Source organism: Peromyscus leucopus, unplaced genomic scaffold (assembly GCF_004664715.2).
Source record: "Peromyscus leucopus breed LL Stock unplaced genomic scaffold, UCI_PerLeu_2.1 scaffold_1613, whole genome shotgun sequence".
Classification (NCBI taxonomy): Eukaryota; Metazoa; Chordata; class Mammalia; order Rodentia; family Cricetidae; genus Peromyscus; species Peromyscus leucopus.
The window spans coordinates 2,305-29,184 of NW_023504791.1; the positions used below are offsets into that span (position 1 = coordinate 2,305).

A 26,880-nucleotide genomic window follows, 5' to 3' on the forward strand; every position below is an offset into this window, starting at 1 on the left:
ACATTACAATAGAACTTGTAGTCATATTAGATATGTTTTAAAAAAATTGAGCAGATATATTTTAGACAGGTCATCTTCAAACCATTCAGAGATCTACAGAATATGGCATTTAAATGTTTTAATAACTTAGAAATTTTTCTTTTTTGAGACATGTCGGTTCCTGGCAGTACCAATCTACTTCAGAGAAAATATGGGCATTGAAAAAACTGCATATGGAGTCAACTTTCATTGTGGCAGAAGTTTGACACTGGACAACAAAGTATCCTCGAATCAACAGGACAAAATGGACAGACCGGACACGAAACAAAGGACTACTGATTGTTGCCAAAACAAGTGTGGTTATGGCTTTATCAAAATGCATCTTCTGAGGCCAGGACAATATGGCACCATCCCTGAAGTGGCCGTCGCAATCCAGAAAAGGTACAGTGCCCTTTTCTTCAATGGCACCTGAACAGGCAGTGGGCCGATGGCTTCTGATGTGCAATGGAACAGCAGCTGGAAGCTCATGCCTCTCAATAGTAGACTGGCATTTAATAGAGGGATGTGGAGAAGATCAGGATGCTGAGATGAAGCCATATATACACAGCTAAGAAGAATGAACAGCTGAATTAAAAAAAACATCAACAATTTCCAGAATTTAAAATCCTGAATCATGACATGATACTAGTGGAATTCAGGTGTTTCTGGTACATGAACTGCTCTCACCCAATGTGAGGTTGAACTGTTGACCTTCTGTACATCCTACTTCAGAAATGTGTCTGTCAGATATGCTAAGCCTATAGGCTGAAGATGATGCCCCAACACTGCAAAGAAACCTCAGGTGACTGTCTAGGCAGCTGGCTGTTTCTGTAAACTCACAAATTTTTTTGGAAGTTGCTTGCATGCACTTACTGTTTTTATTTTTGTTAGCTAATATTATTTCCTTCTTGGATCTCTGAGGGAGTTGAAGATTAGTTATAGTTGAAGGTTAGTTATAGTTGAAGATTAACAAGGATAGAAAGTGAATTAGATATATTTTGGACTTACCAAAATAGGATAGATAATGGAATTGTTTTCTCTGATTTGTCAAATACAAATGGACTAGACATTGTTTAGATATTTATTACTTGTATATATTGTATATAGTTATTGTACTTTTGTATATAGTTTTTCTTTTGTTAGTTATAACCTTTTGCTTTTTTTCTTTTTATTAAAATAGAAAAGGGGAAATATGGTGGTATTCTATTTGTAATGAAATGAGATTTTAATTGTATGTTAATAAATAAAGTTGCCCAGGTGACAGAGCTATTAGAGCCATAGAAAGAGTGTGGTGGTGGTGGCACATGCCTTTAATCCCAGCACTTGGTAGAAGAGCTAGGTAGATCTCTGTGTGTTCATGGATACAGCCAGCATTGGAGACATACATCTTTAAGACCTGGGGGGCTGTACATACAGGCAGTGATGAGGCAGTCACGTGTTTGGGTTTACAACCAATGAGAAGGCAGAACAAAAAGACTATGAAAAGACATATATACAGGAAGTAGCTCTCTTTTGTAGAGCTAGGACCAACGCAGGAGGAAGGGTGAGATTTTAGCTCTGAGCTCTGATCTCTTGGCTTATTCTTTTACATTGGTTCTGTGTTTCTTATTTAATAAGACAGTTGGTTACATCTACAATCTGGTTCTCCCTGTCCTCACAACATATGCTCCAAGTAACCAAGGAGATAGCCTCTTAAGGCTCATTACAGCTGCAGACTCAGAATTCAACTTGGCTGCAGAGTCCATATGCCTGTGGGTTTATGAGTCAGGAGAAAATTGCCATAGTTCACAATCACCCCAGTCATTTAGAGGTTCCCCAAATATCTTTACAAGTCACTCTAACCATATGAATATTGATGGGGATGACATATAAGGACAGAACATGGTCACCAGACTCAACAAGTCACCTCACTGACAACTCAGGACATACAGAGCAGCTGGGAAGTATCTAAAGTTAGCCACTGTGGTTGAAGTACAGTGATGAAATGCCTTGAAATGGACACACCTCATTAATCCCTCCCACTTTAATGTTGGTCTCATGTTCACTCATCAATGCCTATCCTCCAAAAAGAATGAAAGCCAAGATTTTCCAGCATAAAGCATTGGCCTTACCAGCTGCTGACTTCAGAGCCAGAACAATTAATATCCTGGAATCCTTGAATTTCAAGAGCCATGACAAGCAGTGTAGTTCTGTTGGTTCCCAGAGACTCCAGTCATCTGGGCCCCATTACTGGAAGATTCAGCTCAAGTCCATTTCCTCCAGGAAGCTTCCCTTTTCCTGCACAGAAGTCATGACACCATTCTCTTGACCATTTCTTTCTTGATGTTTTACATTGAGTCTGAAGGTCAGCTTTCTTCTGTCACTCTCTGGTCTCTCTACTCTCTCCATCTCTTTCTGAATTAGACTCTTCTGTATGTCATCATGTTCATCAGTAAATGGTGAAGACATTGAATAAGATTCCCAAGGGGAGGTGGTGTTGCCACAACATAGGTGACATCACAGAGGATGCCAGTACTCTCCAGGATGGGATAGAATGTCCAGGGAAGAGCTGCAGATGTCATGGGAACTGACATTGCTTCCCTGTTAATGAGTTTTTCTCATCTTACACTAGAAGTCAAGTTGAACTTTGCAGGAGCCTCTACTGGGATACAAGGGAAACTGTCTTCTATGGGGGTCAGTAGAGCCCAGCACTCTGAGCCTAGGCATGTACAAACCACTCCCTACTAAACCAAGGCTGTTTAAGGTGTCACTCCACAGGAACCAGGTTCCAGAAACCTGCCCAAAGACCAGGGACAGATCCCGATCCCCTGCCTGGGTGGCCCCCAAACAGTTTGAGCCAAACTATCATCTTCTGTATTCAGAGGACCTAGTCCAGTCTCATCAGGACTCAACAGCCACCTGTCCATATTTCATGGGCTTCTACTAGTGTGGCCGGTCATCTCAGATGCAGGTACTTATGATGAACTTTAGCATATATGAATTTCTATGTTATTATTACCTTGTGTACATAACATTTCAGTAGGAGATAAACATTCAGTTCCACACAATAAAAGAACAAATGTTTGTCCTATCAATCGGGGAGAGATCTCTGGCTTTGGATGAAGGGGATGCTGAAGGGCTTCCCTTGTATCACAGCAGAGGCTCCTGCAAAGGTCAACTTGACTTCTAGTGTATGGTGAGGAAAGCACATTAGCAGGAAAGCAATGCCAGTTCCCATGACATCTGCAGCTCTTCCCTGGACATTCTATCGTATCCTTGAGAGACCTGGCATCCTCTGTGATGTCACCTATGTTGTGGCAACACCACCTGCCCTTGGGAAGTTTATTCAGTGCCTTCACCATTTACTGAGGAACATGATGGCATACTGAAGAGTCTAATTCAGAAAGAGAATGGAGAGGGTAGAAAAACAGAGAGTGACAGATGAAAGCTGACCTTCAGCATCAATGGAAAACATCAAGGAAGACATGGTCAAGAGAATGGTGTAATGAGTTCTGTTCAGGAAAATGGAAGCTTCCTGGAGGAAGTCGACTTGAGCTGAATCTTCCAGTAATGGGGCACAGAGAGCTGGAGTCTCTGGAAACCAACAGAACTTCCCTGCTTGTCATGGCTCTTGAAATTCAAGAATTCCAGGATATTAATTGTTCTGGCTCAGAGGTCAGGAACTGGTAAGGCCAAAGTTTTATGCTAGGAACTCTTCACTTTTATCCCTTTTGGAGGATAGGCATTGATGAGTGAACATGAGACCAACATTAAAGCGGGAGTGATTAATGAGGTGTGCCCATTTCAAGGCAGGACATCACTGTACTTCAACCACACTGGCTAACTTTAGGTACTTCCGGCTGCCTTGTGTGTTCTGAGTTGTCATTGAGGTGACTTGTTGAGTCTGGTGACAATATTCTGCCCTTATATGTCTTCTCCATCAATAGTTACATGGTTAGTGACCTGTCAAAGTATTTGGGGAAAGTCTAAATGACTGGGGTGATTGTGAACTATGGCAATTTTCTCCTGACTCATAAACCCACAGGCTTGTGGACTCTGCAGCCAAGTTGAATTCTGAGTCTGTACTTGTGAATAAGCCTGAAGAGGTTATCTCCTTGGTTAATCAGAGCATGTGCTATGAGGGCAGAGAGAACCAAATAGCTGAGATAACCATTTCCCTTCAAATAGAAGAGACTATTGATTTCCCCAGAGGGGGCATCAGAAGCATAGTACAAAATAATTTGGAGTGTCAAGTAGTCATTGATAAACAAGCTTTCTCAAACATTTGATTATGACTTAGGGCGGTCTGCCCATCCTCTTTGCCTTGCCATACTGCAAAGTAATTTGTGTTCATCTACCCACAATGAGCACCAAGAAGCCACCATCCCACCAAACCTTCCTCAGCAAGATGCAGGTGAAGCAGAAGTTTCAGAGACTGACCAGTCAGCTGAAGCAAATGACCATTGAAAGAAATTAGCAGTGAGATTGCCTGATCTTTATCACAGAAGAGAGAATGAAGAGTAGGTATTCTATCTTTTAAACCCTGTGGTTTCAATCTTAGGTCCACTCTGTCATCATTAATTCATTTTATACAAGGTTTGTGTTCCTGGTAAGTTGCATTTTCAGGGTATGCATTTGTGCTAAATCGTGTCTCTGAACTCCTCCCAAAGGCAAAACCTCAAATGTGGACAGGAATGACATGAGGACAAAGACTTTTCTGCTTCATCTAAAAAGAAACAAAAACAGAGCCTGTGGCATGAGTCATACTACTCATGCATTGAAGCAGGAATATGTGAGTTCCCAGAATGCATTTGAAGAGATTCTATCAAGTGCTGGCTAGTGTGAGATGTTAGTTGCTGTGAGTTTGAGTTGTTTTGTTACTTGCTTGGAAAGGCCTTGTGTATTTGATTCTCCAAGCAGCATTTGGAGAGGCCTAGTCACACATCTAAATGTGTGGATATATAGACTGAGATTGATTCCTGTTCCTTTTGTTTCTCTCTCAGAGGAGACACCTGCATGCATTTGTTCAGCATCCAATAGATAGAGTTCTGCCACTCTCACTCAGTCTCTCTTTCTCTGTCTCTCTAGCTATCTCTTTGTCTGTTTCTTGGTCTCTCACACACATGTGTATGTGTTATGTATTTTTTGATGTGCTTGTGCATGTATGTCCCTGCAATCAGGGATCTGTGTTTGGGCACGAGCAGTTCCCTATCTCACAGTTCCCAGGTGATACCTTGGTGAAAACTGGGAGTACCACTTTGAACATTATAGTTTTGCCAGTGTACTTATTTTCATGACACATAGATATACCCTTGGGGAATTTATAAATCTGTCATGATGTTGAGTCCCATTCTCAAAACTGTTCGTGTTATTTTTATCTCTATTTTCACAAGTACGATTATTGAGAATTTGTTTTTGAATACAGGAGAGACATCTTCACAGATTCTGGAGGGTACACACCTGTGGATTAGACACTAAGTAAATTCTTGGATAGCTATTTCAGCGAACCTCCTGAGAGAGCTCATGCAGCTCCACCTCCCATCATCTAAACAGCCTGCTTCTGTTGGCTTAGTGTCAGAATAGCTGTAAGTAAATTGTATGCAACACTGTGGGTTTGGTCCCGGGTTTTGGCACCAACAATGTAAGTAAATATGCTGCAACAAATCTGAAGAAAGGTGTCCTGACTATCTAGGGAGTCAGGCAACACCTTGAGCTGCTTAAGACAGCTCTGATGTCAGGAACTGCAAGTAGACAGTTTAGGCCTGGAGTGCAAGGTATCCCACACATCTTGAGCATCTCAGAACAGCAGCTCTGCCCTGAAGGTGTCCTGGACAAATGGAGCTATTTAGCACATTTCTGATGGCTAGAATTACAAGGGAACAGTTCAGCCATGGAGTGTGAGGTATCCTGGACACCTCAAGCTGCTCACAACAGATCTGCCCTGATGATGTAAGATAAACAACTGATTGCTGATTATTCTACTTTATTACATTGCTAACAGATACATGAAAATATTGCTCAGAATATACACATAAAGTATTTAATGCTTCTTATATTCTTATGTATTAAGCATTTTAAAATTAACATCGTTGTCTTACAAAACAGCACACATTGGGAGTAGATTATCTACTCTTGGACTACTCTGGAGGTAGAAACATGAGGACCATGAGTTCAAATGTATTCTTGAATCATTACTGAAATCAATGCCATGCTTAATATAAACAACAAAATCTCAAGGGAATTTGTGAAAATATGAAATCAAAACCAAACACAACACACCACCCTTTCACAGACACTCTTTCTGAGAAAATATGATCATACACTGCCTGATATATAAATAAAAAATAGACTAGTATGATGATGGGAATCCTATTTTAAGTATTACAACAGAAAAATACATATCACTAATGTAAAAACACAATGGAAGATGAACAAAAGCCACAGAAGGAATATGAAGACCACAAAATAAATTTAACTAAATGAATTTGCCACACATATAACACACTGTGGTATCTACCTCAAATGTTTCAAAATAGAAATGAAAATGCATCGCTCTCCCCCATCAGTCTTGCCTAAACATGGTAACTAATTTACTTCATTCCAGGCTATGATAAAAAGAAAATGAAGTAAGATATTTTGTTTAAGCTGAAGACAATTGTGATGTCTAAAATCTATACCAAGTTGTTAACATGAATAAAATTTTTCTTGTGTACGAGTTTTTCCGTATTTCCTGATTTAACATGATATAAATAATCTTTAAAATATTTTCACAGTTAGAGACATGGTTGGGCAGTTAAGGAAAGTTCATTCCCAGGAATAAGACATGATTTTGACAACTTCCTTTGTTTCTTGCTACAAGAAGATTCAAGAGCCTAACATTTTCAAAAACTAGCATTCAAATTCACATACCCCAAAAACATGTACTGACATCACATAATTAAAATTAAAACAACTCTTTAAAAAAACAATTTTCACTGGTGAAACTTTTCATTTGTAAGCATGTATTCCTATAACACAGGTATTGAGACATTTAAAGGTTTACAGGGATTTTCTTCATTGTGAGTTGGTTCATGTAACAGAAAATAAGCATGTGTGCTTGAATTCAGAGAAATTATTTATAGTTGGCAGTATAATTTGTGAAAGTTTAGGAAATGCTGTTCTGCTGAGGAAATATGTCACTGGGGAAGGCTTTGAAAAATTAAATCCAAACATCATTTTCAGTTCTCACTCACTGCTTCATGTTTCAGGGTAAGGAAGTAAGCTCCCGATTTAGCTGCCATGTCTGATATGTGTTGCCATGCCGCTAGTATTGTGATCCTCTGTCCCTCTGGGGCCAAATAAAACTCACTATTACTTGACATACACATTACATAACAAGAACAGGAAAGGAACTAACAAAAATCTATCATGTTGAATTCGTTATTTCATGTAATTAAAGAGAAGTATAAAATCTAAAAATAGTACATTGTTATTTAAAATCATAGTGGAAGTGTTTATCTCTGATAGGAATAGTTACATGAGTATCAAAAGTTAAGCTATACCTCTATTTGGGAGTGGAAGTTGTCCTGGTTATATACTATTGAGAGGAGAAAGATATCCTTGCTGTTGGGGTGTCAGACTCTACCTGAAGCTGTGGAGGAAAGGTTTCCAGGATACCTACAGCCCTCAAAAAAAAAAAACTGTGCAAGGAAGGTAGATACCTAAATCTGTGAGGAGATAAGAACACTGACTATTAGAAAGTTAGGCTAGTCCTGAATGTTTGTCCCAGTGTAGGAAGGTTTACTTGAAGAATGTGGCAAACTTGCTCCTCTCGAAAAAAGAGCCATTACAGCATAGCTGTGCTACACTCAGCTAAGAGAGATTTCCAGCAGAAATGTCCTTTGCCACTCTGCTCCACTCCCCAAAGAGAATTTTGCAGCAGAGTTGTCCATTATTTCTCTGTTCCACTCCACTAGTGAGTTTCCCAGCAGAGATTCTGCTCTTTTCTGGCCAAAGATCTTCACCCTAATCTAATTCAAAAGATTTACATAGGGGAGAGGAATCCAGAATAGTGGCTGCCTGTGTCAGTGTGAAAAGGGGCAGCTGCCAGCTAAACAGACACAGGGCTTATATGGGGCTTCATAGTGGTGGAGATTTCCAGGGAAAAGATTGTGAGGATAGATATTGATTGGATGTCAGGCTCAAGCTCAGAGATTGGGAGGCTTTCATATGCAGTGATTTGTTGGTTTTGTACTCAGGGATTGTTGGTTTTTCTGCTCATGGATGTGTGGGATTTGTCCTCAGTTGGTCAGAGGTAGACTGTATTTCTTTGGCTCTGGTTTCCTTGCCAAATTGAATGTTTCTCACTGGCTCTGATTTTAGTTTCCAGGCGTGTTTCTTTGGCTGACCTTTTACCCTACACAGAGGACTTTATAAACTACTAAATTCATTTATTCCATAGTTTTACAGGGGCAAACATTGTAGAAATGGACATCATGATGCATGAAAAGATTGCTGACACTGTCAAATTTTTTTTTTTACAGAATGAACACCATTGTATAAAAATGCAAATGTTTTGGATAAGGATCTTGCCAAATACATTAAAATAATAAGCCCTCAGTACTTTTTGCAATTACTCGAAGACTATTGTAATATGCAAAGGCTTTAAAAGACTGACTTCACAGTAAAAGGTTTATTCATGTATAAAGAGCAAAACTGTATGACACTGATTATATTTGTAGGATTTCTCTGCAGTATGATTTTTTTCTAATGATTTCAAAGACTACTGATACATACAAAGGCTTTATGACACAAAATACATTCATAGGGTATCTCTCCAGTAGGTGTTGTTTCATGCCTTTGAAGAGTACTGTGTGTGAAGAAAGTCCTCACCAAATTGATTAAATTCATTGTATTTCTCTCTAGTATGTAATCTTTCATGCATTTGAAGAAGACTGTGATGACGAAAATCTTTACCTCGTTAATTATGGTCATAGGATTTTGCTCCAGCATTCCTTCTTTTATGTATTTGAAGAGTAGTTTGATGAGCATAGATTTTACCACATTGATTACATTCATAGGGATTCTCTCCATGATGTCTTCTTTTATGTATTTGAAGAGTACTGTGATGAGCATAGGCCGTAACACATTGATTACATTCACAGAGTTTATTTCCAGTATGTATTGTTTAAAGCATTTGAAGAGTTAGGTGATGTGCAAAGGCTCTACAACACTGATTACAATCATAGGGCTTCTCACCAGTATGAGTTCTTGTGTGCCTTTGAAGATAACTCAATCATGCAAAGGCTTTACCACATTGATTACATTTGTAGGGTTTCTCTCCGGTATGTGTTCTTTTATGACTTTGAAGATGAGCATGTTGTGCAAAGTAACCACACCGATTACTTTCATAGGGTTTCTCTCCAGTATGACTTCTTTTATGTATTTGAAGATGCTTGTGATGTACAAAGGTTTTACCACATTGATTGCATTCATAGGGTTTATTTCCAGTATGTGTTCTTTCATGCATTTGAAGAGTTTGGTCATATGCAAAGGCTTTACCACATTAATTACATTCATAGGGTTTCTCTTTTGTATATGTTCTTTCATGCACCTGAAGATGACTGTGTTGTGCAAAGGCTTTGCCACACTGATTACATTCATAGGACTTCTCACCAGTATGAGATCTTGTGTGCCTTTCAAGATTACTCAATCGGCAAAGGCTTTACCACATTGATTATATTTATAGGGTTTCTCTCCAGTATGTGTTCTTTTATGACTTTGAAGATGAGCATGTTGTGCAAAGGCTTTACCACACTGATTACATTCATAGGGTTTCTCTCCAGTATGACTTCTTTTATGTATTTGAAGATGTTTGTGATGTACAAAGGTTTTACCACATTGATTGCATTCATAGGGTTTATTTCCAGTATGTGTTCTTTCATGCATTTGAAGAGTTTGGTCATATGCAAGGGCTTTACCACATTGATTACATTCATAGGGTTTCTCTTTTGTATAAGTTCTTTCATGTCCTTGAAGATGACCGTGTTGTGCAAAGGCTTTGCCACACTGATTACATTCATAGGGCTTGTCACCAGTATGAGATCTTATGTGCCTTTGAAGAGTACTCAATCGTGCAAAGGCTTTACCACATTGATTATATTTATAGGGTTTCTCTCCAGTATGTGTTCTTTTATAACCTTGAAGATTACCGTATTGTACAAAGGCTTTACCACACTGATTACATTCATAGGGTTTCTCTTCAGGATGTGTTCTTTTATGACATTGAAGATAACCATGTTGTACAAAGGTTTTACCACACTAATTACATTCATAGGGCTTCTCACCAGTAAGAGATCTTTTATGCCTTTGAAGATGACTCAATCGTACAAATGCTTTACCACATTCCTTACATTCATAGGTTTTCTCTCCTGTATGTGTTCTTTTATGACTTTGAAGATGAACATGTTGTGCAAAGGCTTTACCACAGTGATTAAATTCATAGGGTTTCTCTCCAATATGACTTCTTTTATGTATTTGAAGATGTTTGTGATGTACAAAGGCTTTACCACATTGATAATATTCATAGGGTTTATTTCCAGTATGTGATCTCTCATGCATTTGAAGAGTTTGGTGATATGCAAAGGCTTTACCACATTGATTACATTCATAGGGGTTATCTCCAGTACATGTTCTTAAATGCATTTGTAGCTGACAATGTTTTCCAAAGGCTTTACCACATTAAATACATTTATAAGGTTTCCCTGCAATATGGGTCCTTTTATGTATTTGAAGAGTTCTGTGTTTGGCAAAGGGTTTATCACACTGATTACATTCAGAGTTTTTTTTTGCACCATTATGTGTTCTTTTATGCTTTTGAAGAGTACTGTGTTGCACAAAGACTTTAGTACATTGATTACATTCATAGGGTTTCTCTCCAGTATTTTTTCTTTTATGCCTTTAAAGATTAGTGCGATGAGCAAAGGCTTTAACACACTGATTACATTGAAAACGTTTCTTTCCCATAGGTGCACTTCCATGCCTTTGAAGATGACTCTCATATACAACGGTTTTACCCAATTCAGTATATATGAAAGGTTTCTTCTCTCCAGTTTGACTTCTTTCATGCCTGCAAGCACATGTAAAATCTTTACCATAATCATTACACTATTGACTCTTTATATCTGTATGAATTAACTTTACAATTTTGTCTAAATTTAAAGAGGAATCAGTTCTTAAGATTCTTAAGATTTCATCGTTTTTTTTTTTTTGTTTTTTTTTTTGGTTTTTCGAGACAGGCCTTAGAAGTTTTGTTTTTTTTGTTTTTTTTTTTCCCGAGACAGGGTTTCTCTGTGTAGCTTTGTGCCTTTCCTGGAGCTTACTTGGTAGCCCAGGCTGGCCTCGAACTCACAGAGATCCGCCTGGCTCTGCCTCCCAAGTGCTGGGATTAAAGGCATGCGCCACCACCGCCCGGCTTCATCATTGTTTTTACACCCATGTTTTTTTTTAAGCAGTCCTAGTACTCATAGGGCTTCTCTGTAGTGTGAGTTTGTTAATATTTATTAACAATGAAGATAGAAAATCAATTGCTTCTACACTTGAATCAAATTCAACAAGTATACTCAATGTGGAGACTGCTAAATATCTTCTGATTTTATATAAATGGGGTATGTTATGTCTTCCATATCCTTACGCTCTTATGACTTGTTTCCAGAAGGACATATGATATAGCTAGTAAAGGAAGAATAACAGATAATAGATTTCCACATTGAATTCTGTTTGATTTTCTATCCTTATTGACTTGTGGTATAGGGATTAAGATTTCTCTTCCACAATATCCCTTGATTTTTGACTCTAACTGCCCTTCTCAGTAAACAGCACTGTCACAACAAGTATAAGAGTTACAGTAGATTTACTATGGACTATTTGCTTAATAGAAAGCTTTGACAATATACTCATCACCTCTTCACTGTGTGTAAATTTTGTAATATGAATGTTATAAAATAAAAAGACTGACGTTTCTGCAACATAACTCTCATTGTGTTGTGATTTTTTTTTTTTTTTTTGGTTTTTCGAGACAGGTTTTCACTATGTAGCTTTATGCCTTTTCTGGAACTCACTTGGTAGCCCAGGCTGGCCTCGAACTCACAGAGATCCGCCTGCCTCTGCCTCCCGAGTGCTGGGATTGAAGGCGTGTGCCACCACCGCCCGGCCTCATTGTGTTTTTATTTTAATGGTAATCTCTTTTGAGGAATTGTTTCTTTGACATTGTCCTTAAAAGAATGCCTTGCAAATGCAATTCACCAACCTGAAATTGAAGTTTATGTTTTTGTGAGAATTTAATAATCATAAATGCACTCTAAGTGCTACTTATTTATACTGTTGCTTTTGTTTAAAATTTCCAGGACACAATATAATTTCTTCACAGACATATTTTTATCAGCATGCACAAAAAATTACCTTACATGTCTTCTAGAATTTTGAAAATGTGCTCCAAAATTGTGATTTTCCTAACTGTATCCTAAAATAGAGTACCAGAACACTTATATTATTGAAAACATTGTAAAATTTATGTTACTATCTTCAGTGAATCTTAGAAACATGCCTGATTTATTCACCTCACTGTTCTTTCTCAATAAAATTACACAGCAACATCCAAAACCAAGAAACACTTGTCCCCTTATTTTAAAATGTGAAGGAAAATACACTGGCTTACCTATAATAGTGATGTTCCTGTAGGTTTCAGTCATCACATCTTTGTATAGATTCTTCTGGGAAGGATCCAGCAAAGTACACTCTTCCCAAGTGAAGTTGATATGCACATCATCAAAGGTCTGCATTCTAAAAGATCCCATACATATATAGAGCAGAAAGCATGATATTGAGAACATTATAAATGTATACTTCTTTGACAGTATATTCATAAAGTTCTGGTGCTCCTCATACTTATTTCCTGACATACATATCATAATGTAACCGCCAAGTCACTTTAGAAGGAAACTGCATAGAGGTAACCTCTGTCATTTCTGTTCCCTTTGAATAGGATACCACCATAAAAGAGAAATGCATATTAACAAACATAGAGACGAGGAAACTGATGAACAGTACAGAGTACACATGAGAGAATATGTATGAACAATAACTAACTGCAGAGAAGAAAATAAGATGGACAAACTGGGTGTATTGTCTCATGACTTTAACCCCAACACACAAAAGTCAGGTGCAGGTATATCTGCCTTTGACTTGAATGCCAGAATAGTCTATGCAATCAGGTCCAAGACAGATAGAACCTAGATGAGCAATTGTCCTTGTGGTAGGATGGAGGAGTATCATTGGGTATATGCACAAGAGAAGGATAGCTGGGTCTTGAGGTAGATTGACTCCCAATTTTCTAAGAATTGCATAATGATTTCCACAGTGCCTGTACACATTTCAACTTGTGATAGCAATGAATCCCCTTGCTCCATGTCCTTGCTAGCACTAGCTGTCACTTGTGTTATTGATCTTAACCATTCTTATAAAGTGTAAGATGAAAGCTCAAAGTAGTTTCCATATGCATTTCCCTGATGGCTAAGGATGTTGAACATTTCTTAAGACTTTTCAGCCACTTTAGATAACTTTACTGAGAATTCTGTTTAGACATGTACCTCATTGTAATTGCATTGCTTCTTTTGTTGTTGTGTAGTTTCTTGGGTTCTTTATTATCATTTGTGAGAAGATACAGAAGCACATAGACAAACATGTTGTACTCACTTATATGTGGAAATTAGCTGTTAAGCACAATCACAGTAAAAATAGTTAATCACATTACAACCCATAGATGCATAGAGGCTAAGTAACAAGAGCAGTTCTAGGGTATATGCATTAATCTTTTGGGAGAAGGAAATAGAATAGACTTTGTGGGTGCACTGGAGACAGTTGGGGATGGGAACAGGAAGGGTCAGGTGAGTAAGGAAGGGACAGATGGGGAAAATACAGGGAGAAAATACTGGAATAGGGAAGATTTTAGCAGGGGACGTTGAATCAGTGCAATGAAAACTTTATGGAACCTACAAGGGTGGCCTTAGTGAGTACCATTAGTAATGGAAAATACAAAGGCTGCCTGGGCAGTGTTGCCCTATACCTTTAATACCAGCACTCAGGAGGCAGAGAAATCTGAGGCCAGCTTTCTCTACAAAATGAGTTCCAGGACAGGCTCCAAAAACTTACACAGAGCAACCCTGTATTGAAGAACCAAAAAAAAAAAAGTAAGAAAAAGAATACATAGGCTGAGCCAATGATCTTATGTAACCACACAAAGGCTCCAGTGGTGGGATTGGGACACCAAGCCAGATACAAAACATTCAGCTGACATTTAACACATATCCTGCCTGAAAGATATCCTGGGGCAATGGTGGCTCAGAGCTTCTGTATTGTCTAACCAATGACTAGTCAAATTGATGCCCAAGCTATGAGTGAATTCCATGCTTGACACTGCCTAGATGGATAGGAACTGGAATTGGATGGCTCAGAGAACTAGGAAAGAACCAAATACAACTGACCAAGGAAAAAACAATCAGATGGTATATAGCTTTATACTGTTATAATAAAAGATTGGTGCCTAGCATAATTGTCATCAGAGAGGTTTCTTTCAGTACATGATGAGAACATATGCAGAGATCCTTACTCAAACATGATGTGGAGTTTAGAAATCCTGTGGAAAGAGGGAATGAGTGTTGTAAGATAGAGGGAGATTGATGAAACAAGGAGAACATGACCCACAGAATCAACAAAGCAGGGTGAATAGGGGTTCAGAGAAACTGACGTGACAATCATGAAGCCTGCATGGCTCTGTGTCAGGTCCTCTGCACACATGCGATGGTTGTTTTCCTTGGGGTGTATGTGGGACTACTAACTGTAGGGCTCTTGGTATCTGGTTCATTAGCTTTCTCTTGGGACCCCTTTCCTTCTATTGAGTTACATTGTCCAGCCTTGATACGAGGGTTTGTGCCTAGCCTTATTGCACCTTGTTATGATGTGTTCGGTTGATATTCCTGGGAGGCCTACTATTTTCTGAAGGAAAACAGAGTAGCAGTGGATTTGGAGGAATGAGATGTTCAGGGGCATTGACTAGGAGTGGAGGAAGTGGAAGCTGCAGTTAGGATATATTGTATGAGAGAAGAATAAATACCAAGAGAAAAGTAAAAATGATAACATATTTACTCTAAGTTCAATGATTCTCATAATCTGTAACAGCCTCAAACAGCTCAAATGTCCAAAGTCTCTTCTGACACTGAAGACAATCTTTTGACTGTCACATCTTGTAAAAATCAAGAAACAAATAAAGGATTTCCAACATACAATGGCACAGGATATACTCCCATTTAGAAGAAGAATGATGAGGCTGTGTTCCAGCCACCAACAGAAACAGGCAAACATTGCACATGTGCATGTCACACCACCAGAAGATCAGGTAACCAGGCCACCAGCCCATGAAACTTCCACAATCCCCACATCTCCAAAGACACAGTCCCCCATCAACCCAACAGCTGCCACTCCCAAAGCCATGTCCTCAACCCCAAAGGAATAGATATCTTCTGCTCAAATGCAGCCACACAATCCAGAAGAACAAGTAGACAACTTGAGATAAAGACCCCCTTCTGGACCAGAGACCATGCCAGTCACCAGAAATCCATGTAACATGCTCACTATTGGAACTCCTGCCTTCTTTCAATAACCCCAACACTATCCTCAATCCACTTCTCTCTTCATCTCTGTGTTGTAGCCTCCAACTTCTGTTGAATTCTTTCTCTAACCAAAGAACATACAATGTGCCTGATGTCATGTAGGCCACCTGCCCAATGACCTCCCTACTTTCTCAGTGCCCTTTCAACCGTATCCCCAAACTTTCTCCTCTCTTCCATTTTGTCATCCACAAACTTGAGCAGATACTCATTGCTGGAACAAAGGCCACACCAACTAGCAAAGATTTCAAGCCCACAACTTGGGATGCAAACCTCTGATCAAAATATAGCACTACACAGAATAGAAAACCAGATAGCAAATATAAACCAAGGAAAAAAAACACTCATCCAAAAAAATAAAAACCAACTGAGAAATCAGTACCTTGATCAACAGCCACCTCAAATTTAGATACATGGACACCAGCATAAGAAAATAATCAACAACAGCTGAAGCAATATGTCACTACCAGATTCCAGCTGTCCTACTACAGCAAGTCCTGGACATTTCATCATGTTTGAAACACAATTAAAACAAACTTTATAAAGATGATAGGAGTTCTTAAAGAGGAAATGAATGAATCCCTTTAAAGAAAGCAGAGAAACGATAAATGTAATATTGGAAAAAAATATCAAATCCCTTTAAGAAACCAAAGGCAAACAAACACCTAATGGAAATGAATGAAGCATTTCAAGACCTGATAATGGAAATAGAAGCAATTAAAAAATGCAAACTGAAGGAATTCTAGAAATGAAAATCTAGGTATTCAAACAAGAACTACAGAGGCAAGCTTCACCAAAGTATACAAGACATGGAATAGAGAAATTCAAGCTTTGAAGATATGATAGAAAAGATGGCTATATCAATGAAAGAAAATGTTATATCTAAAGATTTCCTGAAACATAAGATCCAGGAAATCTGGAACACTATTAAAATATCAAACCTAAGACTAATAACAATAGAAGGAGGAAAATCTCAGCTTAAAAGTCCCAGAATGGATTTAAAATATTTTTTCTAACTAAAAGGACAGAAGAGAACACAGCACAGAGAATCTACTGAACAGGGCTCATAGTGGATCACAGAGACTGAAACAGCAATCACGGCCTGCATGTGTCCACACCAGTTCCACTACATATGTGTTACCATTGTATAGCTTGGTGTTTTTGTGTAACTCCTAACAGTGGAAGTGGGGGTTGTGTCTCTGACTCTTTTACATGCTCTTGAAATCCTTTATCTTCTATTAGCTTGCTTTGTCCAGCATTGATAAGAGGGTTCCTGCCTAGTCTCACTGTACCTTGTTATGCAGGGTTTGGTTGATAACCCTGGAATAGCTGCTCTATCCTGAAGGGAAATGGAGGAGGACTTGGAGGATTGGAAGGAGTGGAAACTGTAGTTGGTATGTATTGTTTGACAGAAGAAAAAAAATAAAAAAGTAAGATTGAAATGTGGACACAGTGAGGAGAGACAACAAATCCTGTAGCTCTGTTTCAGACAGGTGAGCTTCATTCCCAAATGGCTTACATAGCTCTATCCATGACATGTTTCTGTCATGTCTCTGGCTTGCTACTTCTACTCCTTGTGGTATCAAAGAAAATGAGAGAGAAAGAGAGACAGAAAGACAAAGAGCAAAGAGACAGAGAGAAGAGAGAGACACACACAAAGAGAGAGGAGCTCCCTAAGAACTCACTGAAATGGAACTTACAAAGTCACCACAACTGTAACAAGGCTCTGTATTAATTCTTAAGAATGGCTCTTATCACAAGATGACACTTTCCAAAAGTCCTTCTTCCTACCAATATCTGTGCTAAATCTACAATAAAAAATCTCTTTTTATGCATGTTTGGTGTCAGGACAGAATCTCTAGTTAGTGGAAAAATACAACCCAATAAGACAGGGAACTAGATCAGCTTACAGTCAGTTGCCTAGCAACAGACATTGAGTCAGAGCCTTGACTCTCACCTGTAAACATCCTATACAAAATCCTGTTAGCTTGGCCCACTTATCAGATGACAGTTTCTTGGCCCCCTGCAGGAACTATATAAATCCTTCTGGAAGAAATAAATGGCACTTGTCAGAATCTAGACTTGGTGTGTTTTCTTTGTATTCCTGTCCTATATTCCCTCTCAGGTGGTGAGAACCTTGTAGCCGCAGGTGGGCATTTGGTCACTTAAGGCAGAAACTGGTGGCTCTCTTCAAGTTCCAGTTCTAGCCAATCTACTATTTAGTGAGTTCAAGGCGAGACAGGGTTAGAATGTGAGACTGTTTAAAAACACATCACTCAAAAATCTCTACTTAATAAACTTCAAGGCTGTGAAAAAGGTTTAACAAATAAAGTACTCACCTTGAACCTATCCCTTTACTTCTGTCTTATAAAAGCAGTTGCCACATGCATGCTTTTAATCCAGTAATTTTAAGGCAACATAAAAGGCAGACAGAAGAAATCTTGCAAGTTTATTTACATGTGATAGTAAACTAGGGACCCTGTCTCAAACATGCTGAAGGGAAAGGACCAACACTGAAAATGTTCTCTCACTAGTATACCCAAACTACAACACACATGCATGCCTTTCCACACATAAATGAGGACATAGATACAAATAGTTATAAGCAAATAAATAATAGAGTTACAATTGGATGATGTGGCACACAACTTTTATTCCAATACTTGGGCAGCAGAGGCAGGAAGAGATATGGAGTTTGGGACCAAACTTACCTATATTCTAAGTTCAAGGACAGCTAGAGATACATGGAGAAATCCTGTCTCAAAAGAAAATTCCAACTCTGATTTATATTGTCTCATTCTGAAGTCTTTTCCAAAATACATTGCAGGTAATAAACTTATCTGGAGTCAAGACAGAGCAGCCACAATATTAAACATAAAGGATAGCAGTGGTAGCACAGCTTTAATCCTAGCATTCAGAGCAGAAATCCATGTGTTCAAGGATACAGACAGCATGGTGACTCATCCACCTTCAATCCCAGAAAGCAAGCCTTTAATCCAGGAGTGGTGGTAGAAGCAGAGAGGTATTAAGGCTGAGGACAGAAACTAGAAGCATTTGCTTGGGTAAGCATTCATGCTTTGAGCAGCATTCAGCTGAGATGCATTCTGGATGAGGACTCAGAGCCTCATCTGAGGAACAATATCAGCTTAGATCGTGAGTAAGAGAGCTGTGGCATGTTCTGTCTCTCTGATCTTCCAGAGTTCACCCCAATAACTGCTCAGGTTTGATTTTATTAATAGAATTTTAAGATCATGCTACACATTGAATGTCCCAGTTTAACCTCAGGAGAGGTCTCATGATTCAGGACAATATCTCTTAAAGTCATTTCAGCTGTCAGCCACTGGTCCTTCAAATCATTCTCAGAAATAAATATAGCTTAGTATGGTAGCAGAGACAAGCAGTTCTCCTTAAATTCAAGCTTTTTGGTTTATGGAGGGAATATGATAGTAAAACATTTCTCAATAACACACAGAAACAGACACACACACACACATAGTTGAATATACTTTGCTTTGTTTTTGAGACAAGATCTCATTAGAAAGGTCCAACTAGCATAATCCTCACACTGTATAGTTTAATGGGTAATATCTATTGAATATTTTAAAACAAATCCCAGATAACATTTCATTCTATACATTGGCCCATTATTCAAAGCATGACAGTTTTCTGAACAAGAGGGACCTTTCAAACAATGGTCTTTATATTCCCTTAAACTTCAGTAGATCAAGAAGTGGGAGAAAATTTATACTGTCTACATTCCTAGGTTGTTCCCCTGCATCCAATCATTCTATGAAATTAATATCCATCTTTTCTTGAACTTCTTCTAATTTAGAAACATTTTAAGTAATTTATTTGTAAATTGAGGTATTTCCAGATTTTGTTTTAATGCTAAGACTCCAACTGTGGAAGCTGAAACAATACCTATAAAAGTAAATATTCCAGCTACCAGTAACTCAATGAATTTTTAGGAATATTTTTCTAAAATAGTTGAAAATGTTCCAAGTATTGTATTGAAATTTTTGGAATATCACTCTATTTTTAATTTTACTGCAGTCAAAATAAAAGGAGATTGTTGATGAACAATTTTATTATTATTTATTGTGCTATCAGCACTTTGAGTTATATATCATTGTTGTCTGTTACATAAATAACGCAGTTGATTAGCTTGATCTACTTGGGAGGCATCCACACAGTTCGACCAGGTCCTGTCCTCAATGCATGAATTGGCTATTTGGAACCTGGGGCTTATACAGGGATACTTGGCTCAACCTGGGAGGAGGGAGCTGGACATGCCTGGATTGAATCTACCAGGTTGAACTCAATCCTCAGGGGAGTCTTTGCCCTGGAGGAGATGGGAATGGGGAGTGGGCTGGGGGAAAGACGGGGTGGGGTGGAGGGGGAGAAGAAGGGAATCTGTGGCTGATATGTAAAATTAAATTTAATAAATAAATTTTAAAAAAAGAAATAAAGAATGACTATAGTAGATTACTAAAATTTATATTAATTATACATGAAGAGAAATTACATAGGCGTATAGATAATATGATTCTATCAAAAGTAAAATTAGCAGTGTTTCTCATAGTATTTCCTCTCTAAAGAGTAATGAATCATGTACTGCCTAAGTTAGGGTTTCTATTGTGGTGAAGAGACACCATGAACATGGTAACTCTTACAAGGAATAATATTTAATTTGGGTGGCTTACATTTTCAGAGGTTTAGTCCATTATCATCATGGTGAACATAGCAACATGTAGGCAGACATGGTGCTGGAGAAGAAGGTGGGCATTTCCACCATGATCTACAGGTAATCTGGCACACTGTACAGGTATAAACACGTGTGAAACCAAAAAGCCCAACTCCACAGTGACACACTTCCTCCAACAAAGCCACACCTTCTAATAGTGCCAATTCCTATGAGTTTATGGGGGAAATTCCATACAGACTACCACAGGTACTAAGTATTAATGTTCACAAAGAAGTAGGATATGTCCTGTGTGAGAAAACAATGAACCCATTCTATTGAGAATAAAAGTATAAGTTTGTTTCTATACCATAATTTATTAGACCATGAAAATTTTAGTAGGGCCAATCTAATGCCCCATGATAAAGTGAAATATATACCTTGCATTTAACCCAATGTGGAAATAATGACAAGGTTGCTCCTTTTCCTCAAAGTGAAAAGGGAGTCTAGTTGTGCACTTCTTCAATATAAATTATGTTTATTGAGATGACTGTTTTAATAACTTTGCTGCCAATAACTCTTACAGGGAAAACTTTAATTTTTCCCAATATTAGGTACATAATAAAAAGCTATACCATTATTAATTTCAAGGAATCCTGGTATATTATTTGTTATTCATGGTCAAATGTATATGTGAATCAGAAGCCTAATTGGAATGAGCATCATAAGAAAGGTCTTCTAGACAAGTAAAAATAGCTTAGTCAGTAACTTCAGTACACCCAAAGCTGTACCTGATAAGTAGAACCCAGTGACATCACTCACTAATGACAAGCAGACACAGGCCCAGAACCCCATGACACACACTTGACAGTATATAAGCAGAAATCAAGAGTAATGCTCTGGTCTATACATCTGGAGAGACACCACCTTGATATACCCTACATATGGAAAGTCTCCCCCAGAATCCCAACCCTCAAAACAGATGGCTGTTAGAGACTAGACCTGACCTTGAGCAAACATACTTAGAACAGGTGAGCAGCCTTGAGGAAGGAGTCTTAGGACCTTAGTTAGGAACTGGGAGTGTGAACTTTGTGTGATGACCACCAGCATCTTAAAATATAATTTTTGTCACACTAACTACATGTATCTTTCCTTGCTCATGACATTACTCTTTTCCCACTTCCTCTCCAGCACTTGTTGTCAGTTGTTTGCAGGTCTTTGCCATTCTGAATGTAATTACCATAACTCTTTCCAACAGACCAAAACCACAATCTATAACAACAGCAATAATTTATAATATCAACAAGCTCCATAATTCTCATAATAGCCAATATAACAAGAGTTTTAAATACAAAATAGCAAATGCCTCAAAACAACAGTAATGAGATTATTTGCCTTATAACATTTCCAGTTTACCAAGGAGCTCACCTATGAGGATCACCCATGCTGTCTCAGGAACATCCAAGACTGTAGCAATATTTGAATTTCAGAGGCAATGGGGGCTCCTGGAAAGCTAAGTATGGAAGCTGGGCAACCAAGAAGTATTTGGAAGGCATAGGGACTCAAACAAGGGTCTGGAGACTGGCTTATACATAAAGAATCAGAAGGCAACCTGGTGGCAGGAAAATCCTTTAAAAATGTAGGTGGATTTCTGTCTCACTTTTCCTGCATCAAGTTCTCAGCTCTGTGACCATGGCAAGCTATTCTTGCATTGTTCCCAGCACCCAGCTACTCCTAGCAACTACAGCAGCAACATTGTGAACTTCACATCTCTGGGTTTCATCTTCAGCCTTGGTTGACTCCTTGTCCAGCTAGATCCAGGTTCAGGAGTTTCCAGGGACTAGTTCCAGGGCTGCAAATTATCAGTCAAGGTGACACTCCATGAACTCCTCCTGCAGCTCCACAGATATTTGAGATAGGCAAGAGAAGAGCAGTGTTGGTGCACAAGGCCTGTGAGCTTTTGCAGCTCTGCATTCTTACTGCCCTGGGCCAAGCCCCCAAATCACCTACTAAACAAACCCTCCCCCTAAAGCAAACTCAAGAGAAATTCCTCCACTCCTCTCCTCACAATCACTGCAAACTTCACATGCATCCCCAGGCAAGTCCTCACAGAAACACCCAAAGAACATGCTCACAGACATTCCTCCTCCCTGGAAATACCCTTCCAGACACTATTTTTAGCCTGACTCAGAGGATATGGGAATCCTGTGGTGACATCAGTTTTTGGTAAGTAGCAGAATGGGAAGGGCTTGGCAGCTAAACTGAAGAGCTGCTCTAAGATCCAGGCCAGAGGAGAAAGCAGGCATCCCATCCACTACAACCACAGGGCTCTGGAACAGGAGACCTACTCCAGAGCTGCATTCATACATGAGCTGGGAAACCAAAGGCATAGCTGACAAAGTAGACAGACTCTGGGCCCTGCAAGAAGATCTCATGGAAGAGTAAACATGGCCAGTACATAGACTAAGAGAAGGTTTAAGGGGATCTAATGAATCTTCTCCCTAGACCAAGAACTACAGGAAACTAATGACTATTGAGAGGGAGAATTGTGGTTCCCAGGGATGAGCCTCCTAGTTGGCTTTCCAAAACAAAGTGGACTGCACTAAAATCATGGAAATAGAAAAAAAAAAACAAATGGACTCAGCAGCTCATATTTATTTATGTGCATAGACATATAAATATACATGCAATAGTAATATCTAAAGAGAAAAACAGTTTGAGACAGAGTGAGTGGGGGGATGTAGCAGGCTTTCATTTAGGCCACCAACCAGCTCCCAAATCATGACACAAAGACTTCTTATTAGTTATGAATGCTTTGTGTCACATGGATTATGGCATAAGATGTGAATTTTGCCCTATCCACCCACCCAACACCATGCACACCAGAGAAATTTCTACAATCAGAAACTGCTTTTGTCCCAGGAACTGAACATCACCAAATCATACCACTATAGCTGGTTATAGCAAAGTTAGAAGCATTCTAATCATGTATTGCTGAAAGACAATCCATATCACCAATTTTAACCAGTTTCTAAACCATTTGTAATATTTATAAGACAAACCTGAAAGTGGAGTGCAATGTTCAGAACTTCTAGACACACCACCTTCAGTTTTCCAATTTGTCTTCCCACTACACACTAAAAACTTGGCCGTGTGTGCACACTGGACAGTGATGTTATAAGCATATCTTCCCATATAGGGCTGCAGAGCCTCTACATACCCAGGAAATCCATACACAGGAAGGTTTACAGGACAAGGACTACTGCCCATGTCACCACATGGACCAACAAAACCACAGTTTGGATCATGGTTCATCCAAGTCCCAGCAGAAATGACAGCTCAGCCACCTGCTGTGAACATGCTACACTCACCATGGCATGGCTTGTGGACTCCCTTACAGTTCCCTAGAGCAGAACAAGAGGAGAATCCTGGAAAGAACTGAAGCTACCTTCTGCTGATGCTCTTGTTTGCTAACCCTCCCCAAAGTCCCTCATCAGCTAGGACTACCCAGCTGGGCTTCAGGACATTAGCAGTTTCCCTACTGGTTGAGCAGAGTTCAAAGGACTCAGAGAGAAAAAACTCTTCCAGGTGGGTCCTTCCACACTATGATTGGATAGGGCACTAACCAGGGAATTTGGTAGTTTAGTAATATTCTTTAATCTCCTAGAGCAGCTTCCTGTTTTTCTTCCACAGCACATGCTTCTATGGGTGCACTGTTCATTACATACTCAAAGTCCAGTGCAACCAACCTCTTGCTTCATAGCTGGGAAGTCCTGAAACCAAACACAGGTCCCATTCAAACAGTAACTGTTGTTAAACAAAAAGAAGTCATGGATTAGAACACAATGAACGGTCTGTGGGAGGGTATAAAAGCAGGGAAGACATAAAGATAATAATGTAAATATAATCCCAAATAATTTTGTTAAAAAGTTGAAACAGGCTTTATGGCCATGTGCTCCAGAGATGAGGGATTTGTATTAGAGGACACCAAGTACTGCTCATACCATTTCCCTTGGGGTATACATCTTAAACCTGGAAAACACAGTCATGTTAGGCAGGGCCACACCATTCTATCCACTTCTATTTCTTAGGTTCAAATGGTGTAACTACTCTAATTTGGTTTCATGAAATTTCAGTTTTTTATCCAGATTTTTGATTGCCTGGTCTGTGGACTCAAGAAATGGCCAGTCATAATATTTATTTATCTTGTAACATTGATTACCTCACTACTCATTGCTAACATCACCTACTATCACAGCAGGATAGTTTTCACCCTCTTTCTTCCTCATCTCTCTTTCTGCTATGACTATTCCTGCTTTATAGTTGATCAGTGAACTCAATTCTCACACAAGTTCCACATCACTTGTAAATTCACCATAAAATCTAGAGAAATTGGAGGACACTTATTCACTGGACTATTTTTCTTTCCCACAGACTAATAAAGGCCCAGGGAGTAGTATGAGAAGCTATGCTCAAATTCCCAATATATTATTTAAAATGTTTGTTTTTATTTAAAGGATATTGATTAGAAATGCAATCTCTTTCTAAAAAGAAAAGGGGATATGGCTGGAGAGATGACTCAGAGGTTAAGAGCACTGACTGCTCTTCCAGAGGTCCTGAGTTCAATTCTCAGCAACCACATGGTGGCTCACAACCATCTGTAATGAGATCTGGTGCACTCTTCTGTATACATAATAAATAAAAAAATTTTAAAAAGAAAGAAAAGGAGATATAGATATGATAGAATGAAAGTTTAGATTAAAGAGCAACAACTTGTTTAAAATATTTTATATTGTTATAGATTTTAGTTTATTAATACAAATTTAAAGTTAATTTTGTTATACTGTATATATCTCTACTCTTGTTTAAGGTATTATGTTTATGCGGCTCATTTAAAATTGTAAATATATAATTAAGAAGTACAGATTGATAGCTATCTAGAATAATCAAACTTGTAGTCATGTTAGTTAATTAAGTTTTTAGGTGTATAAAGGTATATTTCAATTAGGTAGGTAATCTTCAAACACTTCAAAGACTTACAGTATATGCAGGCTGGACAATTCCTGGATCTCTGCCAAACTAATCATCAGAAATCCTTGACTCCATATCTGCTCTGTAGGAACTCAAAGATACAGGATAGGCTCATTGTTTCCCAGAAACTGCCACCTCCCGTGCCCTACTCCTTGAAGTACCACTTCAAGCATACCTCCTGCAGGAAGCACTCCATCCCCTGCCAAGACTCAACATTCCCAGGAGGTTTGTCTCTTGCTGTTTGACAAAAGTACCAAAGGTTCCTTCTGCCTCTGTCTAGTCTCTCTACGCTCTCCATTCTCTTTTCCAAGTAGTTTGCTTCATGTTGCCACCATGTCTATAGGTTAACCATAAAGGCACTGAATAAATGCCCCATAGCCTGTTGGTATCACAGCAACACTGGTGACATCACAGGAGATGACAGGGCTCTCCAGGATACCATAGAATACTCAAGGATGGGACAGCTGATGTCACAGCTGTTGCCTACCTGCTAACTAACTCACTTCAAGTTACCCTTCCCAGGAGCCTCTCCTCAGATACAAGGTTAACTTCAGTACCTCCTCCTTCTAAAGCCAGCGGTCTAGAAATGCTTCACTCCAAACTATTCTTTGTAAGGTGTTTAGGGCTAACTTTTCAAACAGTGCTTATGATTGGCTCTTTCCCACCTTAAGATTCATACTCAATGAGATAAAAAATGCTGCTGGGTAATTAAAACAGTATGGTGGGGGAGGAAAGATGAATTTCCTGAAGTAAACAAAGACCTGGAAAAAATTCTTGGAATGTTACAATGGGCGAGGGGCTCAAAACAGCACAAAGCATCAAGTCTCACCTTGGGTCCATTCCATGTGGCCCACTTGACATGGCATAAGCTGTCATCACCTTTGGTCACCACCCTTGTGATGATACAAGCCAGGGACACTACAATATCAGAGGATGGAAAAGGTAGACCATGGAGCGAAGGAACACCCCGCATCAGATGTCATAAGTAAAGGCTATTGTTGAGGGTAGGAGTTCAAGGATTGTCATTTTGCACTCTTGATATGCTGGGGATGCTGGTGACTTGCATACACAAAAAGCTAGAACATGAGCCTGGTCTCCCAGCCAGGCCTCTTTCTTCAGCAAAACCTAGGGATTCTTGTCTGAAGCCAGCCCCTGCCTGAATCCATTTTGGAATTAAGAACAAGGATATTCTCCTGGAGACTGACTGAAAAGACAGCTGAGATAAACAAAGGCAGGGACCACAGCAAAAGTCCCAAAGACCAGAGTGATGGGGTCTCTTGTCTGTGGTGGTATTGTGTTCCCCAAAATATTGTGCACCCTAATAAACTTATCTGGGGTCAAAGAACAGAACAGCCACTAGATACAGAGGCTAGAAATTGGTGGCACTCACACCTTTAATCCTAGCATTCCAGAGGCAGAAATCCCTCTGGATCTCTGTGAATTCAAGGCCACATTGGAAACAGCCAGGCA

At 39.1% G+C, this 26,880-nt stretch overlaps 1 protein-coding gene across 1 annotated transcript; it reads right to left on the reverse strand.

Annotated features, from left to right (window-relative positions):
* Positions 1 to 10,552: 10,552 nt before the first annotated feature.
* LOC119087161 (zinc finger protein 844-like) lies at positions 10,553 to 25,907 on the reverse strand. Its single transcript, XM_037201843.1, has 3 exons — positions 25,586 to 25,907; positions 12,692 to 12,816; positions 10,553 to 11,104 (listed from the first exon to the last, which is right to left on the reverse strand). Exons 1-3 carry the CDS (start codon positions 25,624 to 25,626, stop codon positions 10,671 to 10,673), a joined length of 600 nt encoding a protein of 199 aa, XP_037057738.1. The 5' UTR covers positions 25,627 to 25,907; the 3' UTR covers positions 10,553 to 10,670.
* Between the last annotated feature and the right edge of the window lie 973 nt (positions 25,908 to 26,880).

Bases quoted from the DNA above. Each gene is read 5' to 3' on its own strand.
- LOC119087161 (XM_037201843.1), bottom strand. From the start codon at position 25,626: ATGTTGAGTCTTGGCAGGGGATGGAGTGCTTCCTGCAGGAG. The intron at 12,817-25,585 runs GTATGCTTGAAG...GGGATCTTTTAG, and splicing joins TGGAGTGCTTCCTGCAGGAG to AATGCAGACCTTTGATGATG. The intron at 11,105-12,691 runs GTAAGCCAGTGT...ATGTGCTTGCAG, and splicing joins CAGGAACATCACTATTATAG to GCATGAAAGAAGTCAAACTG.